The sequence below is a fragment of the Mixophyes fleayi genome, chromosome 8 (genome assembly GCF_038048845.1).
Source record: "Mixophyes fleayi isolate aMixFle1 chromosome 8, aMixFle1.hap1, whole genome shotgun sequence".
Classification (NCBI taxonomy): Eukaryota; Metazoa; Chordata; class Amphibia; order Anura; family Limnodynastidae; genus Mixophyes; species Mixophyes fleayi.
Genome location: NC_134409.1, coordinates 106,827,792 through 106,839,798, shown reverse-complemented (window position 1 = coordinate 106,839,798; position 12,007 = coordinate 106,827,792). Strand labels below are relative to the sequence as shown.

The following is a 12,007-nucleotide window of genomic DNA, read 5'->3' as shown; positions in this document are numbered from 1 at the left end:
GTATTCGTAGTGGCCCGAGAGCGTGTTGAACGCCGTCTTCCACTCATCACCTGCTCTAATGCGTATGAGGTTATAAGCACCACGAAGGTCGATTTTTGTGAAGAACGTTGCTCCTCTTAATTGATCAAAGAGTACAGAGATGAGAGGAAGCGGATAGGTGTTTTTAACCGTAATCATATTCAGTCCCCGATAATTGATACATGGTCTGAGTCCACCGTCCTTCTTGGACACAAAGAAGCACCCAGCCCCTACTGGAGACTTAGATGGCCTGATGAAGCCTTTCTCCAGATTTTCATCAATGTATTCCTGCATGGATTTGGTCTCTGGACCGGAGAGAGAATACAAACGTCCCTTGGGTAGTTTAGTACCTGGAATTAACTCGATGGCGCAGTCGAACTCCCGGTGCGGTGGTAGAATATCAGCAGCCTTTTTAGAGAAGACATCCCAGAAGTCATGATACTGGGAGGGAAGCTGCTCCGGAATGGACCGATCCACACGTAGAGGTAATGTCAAACAGGACTGTGAACAATGAGAGCTCCACTGGATAATCTCTCCTTTTGCCCAATCTATGACAGGATTATGACAGGATAGCCAAGGATGACCTAGAATCAAAGGCACTGACGGGCATTCAATGAGATGAAAGACTATAGATTCGGAGTGGAGAGCCTCAATCCTCAATTGTAGTAGCGGGGTCTCCCAGGTAACCTTACCGCCTGGCAATGGAGCACCATCTAAGCCACATACCGTGATGGCAGATTTGAGTTTAACCCGCGGAATTCCAGCAGAGCGGGCAAACTCGAAGTCCAAGAAGTTACCTGCAGCTCCACTATCAATGAAGGCCGCCAGACCCACAGAACAAGCACTGAACGTGAGCTGTGCAGGAACCAATACCGCATTTTTTGGGGAGACAATTTGTAGACCTAAGTGAACTCTCCCCTCGTTCCCTAGGCATGCTCGTTTCCCGACTTCTTTGGGCAAGAACGGGAGAAGTGGCCTCTTGCGCCACAATATAAACATAAGCCTTGTGACCGTCTCCTGTCTCTTTCCTCAGAGGAAAGACGGTATGCTCCCAATTGCATTGGTTCCTCACCATCCTGGGAGAGAGGAACGAAGGTGGATGGAGGTGATGACGTTTCCTTTTCAGTTTTCCGCTCTTTATATCTCCTGTCAATTTTAATGAAGAGGTGCATCAGATTCTCCAGAGAGCTAGGAGACGGGTATTGCACCAGCGAATCTTTAATCTGTTCGGATAGGCTGACACGGAACTGACTGACGTAAGGCAGGGTCGTTCCATCCACTGTCAGGTGACCATCTACGGAATTCCGCGCAGTATTCTTCTGCCGACCGTCGGCCTTGTTTCAAGGACCGTAGATGAGCTTCCGCGGAGGCCACTCGATCCGGGTCATCATACAGTAAACCCAATGCCTCAAAGAAGGAGTCTACGGACTGCATGGCCGGACTGGTCTGTGGCAAAGAAAACACCCAGGACTGGGGGTCACCCTGTAGAAGGGAAATAATAATCCCAACTCGTGGCTGCTCTGAACCGGAGGAGCGGGGTCTCATCCGAAAATAGAGCTTGCAGCTCTCCCTGAAGTTCTGAAACAAGGTTCTATTTCCGGAGAACCGATCCGGTAAATTCATTTTGGGCTCACAGATGTGATCTGGAGGAGATTGTGAAGCTTTTGTGGCTTCTTCTTGAACAGACATACGCTCAGCCAATCCCTGCATCATCTGATACAAAGACTCAACATGGCCTGCTAGGGTTTGTGCCGGAGACGGTGTGGATCCACTTGCATCCATCCTAATCTTGTCTCCGTGAGTGGGCCGGTTATAATGTTAGGAACTCTTCCAGCCGGCACAACACAACCCGGAGTCTACTCTGTCAGTCAGGTGTTCACTGGAGCCCCTGATGGTGGAGACAGACTGGGCTGCAGACTGACAGAGGGTCGTGAAGTGTGTACCAGCTGGGGAGAACCCAGGCAAGAAGAGTCAGGTCCACGTAGAGGTCAAAAGGCCGGCAGCAGGTATCAGAATCGATGAACAAGCTGAGGTCAGAGGTCACAGGCAGAGAAGCAGAACGGGTAAACGAGCCAAGGATCAGGGTCACAGGAAACACAAGCCAAGTCCAATACAAAGCCAAGGGTCAAACACAGGTAGTCAAAATGTAGATAACAGGATACAGGAACTGGAACAAGCAGGTCAGCAGACTGGAGCACAGAAGCTATAACCGGCAATGAGGCAGCAGACCTCATTGCCTTAAATACAGACACAGACCAATCAGCAGTTGAACACACTCCTGCAGGCTAATTTACTAGTATCCAGCAGGGCCAATCAGGGCTTGCCCCTGACCTACACAGTTGCAGGCCTGTTAATAAGCCTAATAGAATCAGCCCACAGGCTGCCTGCTATGCGCATGCGCCCGGCTACCAGCACCGCCGGGACGCAGCGCTAATGTACTAGCGTCTGGCCGTTGCCCTGGTGACGGCCGGACAGGAAGAGGAAATGACGTCCCGGTTGTCAAGGTGACAGCCGGGACGCTGGGGCGCATGAGAAGCGAGCCGCGGCGGCTGTGAGTACCGCCGCGGCTCGTGACATATGGTACCACTTTCCATTATGCAGTAGGAGATACAATACCCTTCTTCTATACCTTACATAGCAAACAGAGGGATAGCTCTTCGAACTATAACTTATCACTTCCAGTCTTTAGTCCTGTGATTCCCATTAAATTAATTAAGATTCTCTAATTAAGTAACTATACAAATAATAATAATAATATTACTCATTTTAAAGTTGTTTATTGGCTAGTTTACAGTGCTCTCTGCTGCAGTGCTCTAAGCTCTAGACCTTCTCCCACCCATTGTCCAACACTAAATGATGTCCATCACGTGGAGGGAGTTGTATATATACCCAATACAGGGTTCAAAGCTTGCAAGACTCTGATGTCCAAGGAAAGTGACATTTTGCCTCATTACAGATCTGAGTTGAATCTCATATTAATAGTGTCACACACACCTAGATGGTGACCTCTGTATACTCTGAGAATAAAAATACAGAAGGACTACACAGGACTTGATCCCTGGTCTTGTGAATATGGTGCTGTCATATCGGCAATTGTTTGTCTCTTTCTATATATCTTGTATCCTATGAAATTCTATGGAGCATGCTCAGTTCAATCTACCATCCACTTCCTGTCTGCAACCAATCCTCTGCTTCTGGCTGTACATTAGGTTGGCAGTTAGTTAATTTTACAAACTTCCATATTATTGTGCTTCTCAGCCATTAATGTGCTCAGTGACCCACAGTCTGTCCACCAACGTCTCTAACCTGAGCTCCAGCTGCAGAAATGATCATCTGTGACCCTGCTCATTGATCCCTACTCCTCCCCTCACCATTGAAATCCTTACACCTGTACTTCAGACCAAAGCTTCCCTTGCATCCAGGGAGTTTCAGACAAATAATCAATACAAGTTCTGACACAGATTGGTAAAACTTAGAACTGTTGGATTCAATAGAATTCAAATTGTCCGTCTTAGCAACAAGGTAATTTTCACACTTAAAAATGGTAACTGTCACAATCGGTAGCAGTGTTCTGGCTGGCAGTGACATGCCGCACTTCGCCTATTCGGGCAAGCCTTTTCTCATTGCTTGCCCACTATTATGCATCGCAGTATATTGCCACTCTATCGCAGCACCTATTTTATTATTATTATTAATTTTTATTTATAAGGCGCCACTCAGTGTCCGTAGCGCCGTACAGGGACAAACAAGTACAGTACAAGGTGGGACGGCAAAATACAGTAAACAATAAGCACAGTAACTCAGTAAGCTCAGAGCACAGCTAGAGAGAGGGGGGAGGGAAGACCGGCAGGCGCCGGAGCCCAAGAGGAAGGGCGCGGATGACGGGGAGACCCCCAGAGGGGTGGGGGGAAAGGAAGCTGGAGAGCAGAGTAAAAGGTGCAGGAAACAGGAGGAGAGATGGCCCTGCTCAAGGGAGCGTACAATCTAAGGGTAAAGAGATGTTGCTTACCTGTGCCTTGATCCATGGTAGCACTTGTTCCTACTTTGCACATGGGCACAGCTATGGACCCTCTTATCAGTTTGAAAATTTTGTCATCACGGGGTATCTGACAACTCACATGCACTTTAAAAGAACACTTCCCAGACACTTCCTTGCTACCTGATCTTAAGCTATTTTGAACCAAGTGTGTACTTTGGGGAAGAAACCCTAAAACCATGGAAATTACTCTCCCACTCACTCCCACTACTTTAACCTATCTGCTGTTAAACGCTACCAAGCTTCTCCTAATATTCACAGAAATCTATTTTTAATTTTTAACAGAATTCCACCTTTGTCCAACAGGGTGTTGGACAGAGGTGGAAATCTCTCCACAATCTCTACATTCTCCTCCCCTGATATGGCAATACCTCCTTTTCATCAAACCCTAGCAACAGCCTTTGATCAAGCGGCTTCAGCAACTCTTCATACTCCATGTCGACTTCAATGTCAGCCGTGGCACACTAAAGTAATACAAAATCTTGAAAAACTTTGCCAGAAAGCAGAACATCACCGGCTCTAAAGATTTCTTCACATACAGTATACTACGATCACTCCTCTCTAAATGCTCTGGACACTGCAAAATAAACGTGCTTTCAATTGCTCATCTCTGCTCAGGCCTCTAACCCCAAACACCGTTTTAACACATTGAAATCTCTTCTCAACCCTCCCACCTCAAACCCTATCAGTACCCAGGATCATAATTCCTACTTCAAGGACAAGATCAGACTATGAATGGTAGCAACTTCCTTGACAAGGAATCAGCTCAATTTCTTTCCAGCACCCTCTGACGCCCTCTCTTCATTTGATCCCACAAATGAAGATGAAGTATCTACTCTTTTCTTATCTTCCTACTCTGCCTGCTGTCATGTTGCATACATTTAAAAAACATTTCCAGAATACGCACATATCTTACACCAGATACTTCAATTCATGCACAAAAACTTCAATTCATGCACTCATCATTTCCCACATTGACTGTTGCAATTCCCTCCTTACTGGTCTTCCCTAAAACAGATTCTCGCCCCTACGATCTATTCTGTATGCAGCAGCTAGATTGATTTTCCTTGCAAATCATTCTTCCTCTGCTAAGCCCCTCTGTCTCTACATTGGTTGTCTATTTTGTCCCGACTCCAATATAAAATACTTCTACTAACCTACAAGGCACCATCAACAAAACTGCACAAACATATCTCAAAATATCTCGAGACCTCCATTATGCACAAGATCTGTGTCACTCATTACATGCTCCCATTCCAGTTTAAAGGTCTTTTTTCAAGCTGCATCCACTCTATAGAATTCCCTCCCTCCCACAATTAAACTTCCTCTGATTTACAAACCTTCAAACATTCTCTGAAAACCCACCTCTTCAGGCAAGCTTATAATATTCCTCACAAGGTCACCCTATTACCACACTTTACACAATTTCCACAAAGCAACAACCCTCTGATCCCCTAACCAACAATGCTGTGTGCATATGAATCACTCTTACCTTTGCAATTTGGCTGGACCGAAATGCAGTATTTATACTTAACCTCATGTATCTAACTCCCATTGTCCCATAGATTGTAAGTTTGAGAGCAGGGCTTTCTTACTTCTTTGTCTGTATTACCCAATATTGTATCTTACCATGGTTGTCCCCAATTGTAAACCACTACGGAATTTGCTGCTGCTTTATAATAAATGTTGATGATGAAGATGACCCCAACTTCTTGAAGAGAGGGGATCAGTGTCATCTCTTCTTACACTCTCACAATAAATTAATTCTCACTACAGTGACAATACCTCATTGTTACATCTCTTTGCAACTTCAGTTAAATTTTGGTAACCATCAGTTAATTACTGCTGCATTGATTGACTCTGCTTACATAGGTAACTACGTAAAGTAGAGATGCTCACTGACACCCGCGAACTGGTTTTGGTTTTGGATCTGTATTTTTTAGAAAAATTGCTAAAATATGCTAAAATCACATAATTTTGCTCTTTTTTTTTCGTTCCTACATTATTATTAACCTCAATAACACTAATTTAAGTCATTTGCAGTCAATTTTGACCACCTCACAGGTCACAATATTATTTTCATACACTTTCGGACAAATACTGCAGCTGGATCCATAGCGAGAAAACTCCCCAGACCTTAATCCCATTGAGAAATTGTGGTCAATCCTTAAAAGGCGGGTGTACAAACAAAGCCCACAAATTTCAACAAACTCCAAGCATTCATTAGGCAAGAATGGGCGGCCATCAGTCAGTATGTGGCCCAGAAGTTGATTGACAGCATGCCAGGACGAATTGCAGAGGTCTTAAAAAAGAAGGGTCAACACTGCAAATTTTGACTCTTTGCATAAACTTAATGTAATTGTCAATAAAAGCCTTTGGCACATATGAAATGCATGTAATTTTACTTCAGTATACCATAGCAACATCTGACAAAAAGGTCTAAAAATACTGACGCAGCAAACTTTGTGAAAACCAATACTTGTGTCATATCATAGATAGATGAATCTCAATTGAAGTATTATAATTAAGGGATAGAAGTAAGCCTGAGGAAAGTTAAAAGCTGAGATTTGTGTTCATAAATAGTTTGGACCTTACTAAATGGTTAAGAAACAATGGAAGATTTTGGGTGCGCCCATTGTGGGCGTCACAGTGAGAAGGCTTAAGGGGCAGGCTATAAAGCTCCATGGAAAAGTGAATTTGGCCTCTTGGATCCAGGAAAAGCTGTGAATAAGTACACTGTGCTCCTTCATTCTGTCCCTGTTTTGCCTTCACTGCTTTTGCCTTTACTTTGTCTAGGCTTCTCTGCCTTTTTTGTGCCCTTTGCTGCCTTTTTTTGCCTGTGTTTTTCCACATATTTTAACCCCTTTGTGCTGCTATTTAGTGTGTGTTATTTAGTCTGTTATTTTATCCCCCACACCACTCCCTGTAGTTTATCACCTGCTCTCACTGTTCATTTATTCCCCTTTCTCCCCTCTGTTGTTTAATTTTACTACTGCCGCAGTTGCTCCTATGGAGAGCCCTATTGGCGCCTCCATGGAGTTTACCATGAATGTTGTCACCCCTTCATGTTTCCCCTCACCCAGCACTGGGGCTCAGTGAAGCAGCAAACTTTGTGGAAAAACAATATTTGTGTCATTCTCAAAACTTTTGGCCATAGCTGTACATCATCATTACCGCTTCTCTATGCTCCCTTGGATTAATGTGTCTAATTATTCATCCAGATGTAAAAATGTGATTTCGTTTGCGGGACAAAATGAAACTAGATTTAAGGGCTGGATAATGTCAATTTATGTGGTTATTCTCTGTTTAGGAGGCTGCTGAGGGGGAGATCACTGATATACAGTATATAGAAGAAATGTGTTTAACTGTTATACACACAGGAAACAATGTCATTTTAAAAAATGAGATATATATGATAATAGAGCAATTGTTTGCCTGCAATGGGTGGATAGATAGATAGATAGATAGATAGATAGATAGATAGATAGATAGATAGATAGATAGATAGATAGACAGACTAATTATGTCTCTTTACCTTAGAGGCATTTAAATCTAAAGTATCTTACCTTTTCAGTGCTTCTTTTCTGTAAACAAAAGAAAAAAATGAAAAAATAAATAATTTTAGCAACACATTTATAATGTCAGCAAGAAAAATGTCTTAATACATACAGCTATAGCATACTTACTAGAGATGGTCACTGACGCCCGTGTTTTGGTTTTGTTTTTGTATTTGGATCTGGATTACCTTCGTGTTTTGGTTTTGCAAAACCGCAATTGCGTGTTTTGGTTTTGTTTGGTTTTGTTTTGCCTTTTTAAAAAAAAAAACAATTTTTTGGTCTAAAATAACCTAATTTAGTGCTAAAAGTTTCTTGGATAAGTGAGGTAATTCTAAAGCTAATAAATTATCCAAAAAACAGTTTAATCCTTGGTAGGCCGTCCTTAATGCGAACACTTGCCTGCAAATTATACAGACAAACCTGGTTGTCTATCTCCCCCATCTTTGATTATTGGCAATGTAGCCATCGTCTTTAGGTGTATATCACACCCTCCACTTGTAGTTGAATAGAAAAAAAAAGCCTGCATAGACTGTGGAATTAGAAAGTAAAAATAAATGGACCAAGGTAGTTTGGTATCTGTCTGCACCAGACCCCCTCTCCAATAGGAGAAAAATAGAAAACTATTCAGCCATTATAGAGTCTAGAATATAAATAGAGATTGAGAAAGGCAATTTGGTATCTGTCTGCATCATAATCATCAACATCATCATTAGTGCCCTCGTCCCCTACACAAATCTCCCCCTCATCCTCTTCTAATTCAAAAGTGGCATCCTCAATTGGTGTATCACCGGCTACACTCGGGCTGTTCAGGCACACATCAGAAGAACTGCTGAAAGGGCCCTTCTTTATGGGTACACTAACAGAATGCTCATGATTAGACATCCCACTGTTGGATGGACTCTCCACAGGGATTGGTGTCATTTCTGATTCAGAGCAAACATTATCCTCTAATGCCTTACTGTTATCTTGCAGCTTGGCTTTGACGCGTAACAGTAGTTGTGCACCACTTGTAGGCTCGGTAACATTTTTGGATCTGCCACTAATAGAGAAAGGCAAAGGCCTCATTCTCTCTTTGCCACTGCGTGTGTAGAATGGCATGTTGGCAATTTTTTTTTTATCGGCAGTTAACTTTTCCTCAGTTAGACTTCGTTTTCGCTTCAACACCATAAAAATTATTTGGGTGTGTGTTTTTTTGGATGATTTCAAAAGACGGTGTAGTTTCACATCGCCTTTCCCAGATGACGTACTGGGAACACTACCATCAGGACTGGTGACAGAACCTGGTTGCTCATTTTGCTCATATGTGGACTGCTTTGAATCCATTCTGAGCCCAAAGCACTTGTAGTGCTACAAATTGTTTTTGGCACTGCTGCAATATAGTACTTTTTTCACAGCCAGATAAATTTCTGCAAAAGAATGGGGGACACCCCAAAACCAAATGGAAGTGCTAAATATATTTATTATTAAAGTGCTGCAATATAGTGCTTTTTTCACAGCCAGATAAATTTCTGCAAAAGAATGGGGGACACCCCAAAAGCAAATGGAAGTGCTAAATATATAAATATATTTCTTATTAATGTGCTGCAATATAGTTCTTTTTTCACAGCCAGATACATTTCTGCAAAATAATGGGGGACACCCCAATAGCAAATGGAAGTGCTAAATATATAAATATATTTCTTATTAATGTGCTGCAATATAGTTCTTTTTTCACAGCCACAAATATTTATGCCAAATAATGAGGGACACACAAAAAGCACTTTGAGTGTCAAATATTGAAAAAATAGACTCCTCTATCCTCCTCTCTTCTCTATCGATTGTTAGCACAATTGGAATCAGAATTGTATTGTGTGTCCCTGCTCTAATCAGCCTGTGACTACACCCTGGTCTCTCCCTCTGTCAAATGGTGATGGATTGCTGTGGAGGCGTGTATTTATAATTTTCAAGTATCGCGAAAACAGAGCTCCGAGATCCGACAACGTCATGATGACATTCGGCCTGGATTTGAATTCCGAGCGGGCGGGAGAGTACCGAGCCTACTCGGCTCGGTACTCGGATAGGCAAAGTTCGGGTGAGTTCGGTTGTCGGGGAACCGAGCCCGCCCATCTCTAATACTTACCAACTTGACAAAGTTGGTTTCCGGGAGAGGTGGGCGTGATGGGGACTGGGCTCCAAAATGTGCGGGGAATCGCGGCGTTTGGGAGCTAATTCTGCTCACTTCATTAGGAAGTGGGCACTTCCTAGTGAAGTAGGCAGATCCGCAAAATGCGGGAGTCTCCCGGACATTCCGGGAGAGTTGGCAAGTATGAGCTATAGCAATCATAAAGTACATACAGTATGCAGGCTAAAAGTACATGACAAGATTTCTTATTATGTTATGTCATCTAAATATAATAAACCCTCGTATACTTCAGGGAAACCTGTATTGGTGGCTCAGTGCATATTTATTATTCGCATGTAGTTTAATTTGAACAATCTGATAGATATCTAATGTATATGTAATAATACTTATGTCATTTATATAGGAGAAAACTTGCTAGTACAAATAACACCATAGCACCTTCTGCCAAGAGGGTGCTGTGAATTTTGACAACTCACCTGTGCTTAGCAGTCTCCAACTCTACTAATAGCTGAGTGCACATTAGCTGGTATTTCACCACTCCGCTTATGAAGTCAGTGAGCTGGTGTAATTTCAACATTCTGGCCCTCTTATCTATGCATGCTTTATTTTATCACATCAGCTATAGAAATAGCCACTGCAAACAAATCTTAACTTCTTAATGGATGTGCTGTAAAATGGCATAAGAGTTGAAAAGGCATATTACTTATTTTTTCTCTTAGTTTAAGTGATGGGAGATGATTTATGAAGCGCAAAATGCCTGCCTTAAATTGCAAATATATTTCTGCTAAATAATTATAGGCAGAAAACCCTGGAGCTCCCCTTTCACTAGCCAATCATAAGCGGTATCCAGTGGGCAGTTAATCACAAGCAGTCAGCGTCGGAAAATGGTAGTGTGCAGGTGGGTCACTGTTTATAGGATTTTTGTTTTCATTAAAACTATGTTGGAAAAAAAAAGAAAATATGTTTGTATAATTACAGTTTGGGAACTCTTTTATCAACTGAAGTTTATTTTTATTTTTTTTATTATTATTTTTTTTTTTACTATTTTGCTATAATGGTACTGCACTCCAGGGCTCCAATATTGTTAGTTATCCTGGCCTTCACATCCCAGATGGATGAAGATGAACCCCAGAGCTTTTGTTTGTGCCTGCCTCAATGAGGTCTATGCTGACCAACCTCGCTTGTGATCCTTGTTATAGTGGAAACTAGCCCAGTCTGGGGCCAGTTAAGAATTTGTGAGAGGGGTCATGCTGTTCATTTTTCATATATGTATGTAAGCTATATAAATAGTTGCTGCTGATGATGATGGTGATGATGATGTATTTATTTCTTTATTTTCTTCATACTTGCCTACTCTCCCGGAATATCTGTGAAGCTCCCAAAATTCGGGGAGTCCTTGAGGACATCCGGAACTCGCTGATCCTTGTGAAGACGGGGTTTGATGATGTGATATTAAGTCCCCCCCCCCCCGCTATGCAATGCAGTTATTTTCGCCATTTCACAGGTGTCTTGGTCATGGTGATGCGATGGAGATGACCACTCCTGCAGATGTCACATAACCATCCCTCTGGGATCTCCTGGGGGAAAGGTTTTAAAAGTATGATTTTATCCAGTGCCAGTCCTGTAATATCAAGACCGTCACTGGGATTAGGAGGAAACATTTCTGGAATCAGCCAAATCGATCAGACTCCATGTTGCATTTCAGCAGAGAATGACATTTTATGGTACACTTCAAGCAATGTAATGTAACAATGCCCTTTCACCTTCATGATTAAAATAAGAGTTAACTGGAAAAGATCAGAAACATTTATTTAACTGAAAGGGCTGATACGAACTGGATATGAGACTGGAATTTGATGCAATGTTTATAATTTATGGTGCACTTCCTAAAGGTTTTTTTTTATATTGTCCTCACATCATGGCTTCCTTTTAATTTGCAGAGGCTGCTTCTGAGTGGGGAGAGCAGGAATGCACTTTAATGTGCATTGGGCAGATCATTGAGGCACACTTGTGCAAAACTGAGGTGTTTTGCAGTGTGTATCTGGTGTGCCTCGAATATTATGTGCATTGTGTGAATTGTGGGAAAATTCAACTAGCTCATTTCAATCTAACAAATGGGCTGTGATTCACTGAGGTTAACGTGACTGTCATTTTTATTTATATGCATGCGCACAGCTGTAACACTATACCAGATTCTGCGAAGTCAAAGAAGCTTCTGCAGAATCCCATAAAAAATGAGAGGTAACACCATCCTGTGATGGCGTTACCTGTCTA

At 42.4% G+C, this 12,007-nt stretch overlaps 1 protein-coding gene and 1 long non-coding RNA gene across 5 annotated transcripts in view; one reads left to right on the top strand and one right to left on the bottom strand.

The window, feature by feature from the left end:
- LOC142099559 (inter-alpha-trypsin inhibitor heavy chain H3-like) overlaps positions 1-12,007 on the bottom strand; it is a 246,255-nt gene that overhangs the window by 233,851 nt on the left and 397 nt on the right. For all 4 annotated transcript variants that reach the window (XM_075183103.1, XM_075183102.1, XM_075183106.1 and 1 more), the window contains exon 2: positions 7,621-7,638. In XM_075183103.1, the coding sequence (XP_075039204.1) occupies positions 7,621-7,638 (18 nt within the window). The remainder of the gene's footprint in view (positions 1-7,620; positions 7,639-12,007) is intronic.
- LOC142099561 (uncharacterized) overlaps positions 11,369-12,007 on the top strand; it is a 70,210-nt gene continuing 69,571 nt past the window's right edge. The window contains exon 1 of the long non-coding RNA XR_012678572.1: positions 11,369-11,457. This is a non-coding gene — a long non-coding RNA (uncharacterized LOC142099561). The remainder of the gene's footprint in view (positions 11,458-12,007) is intronic.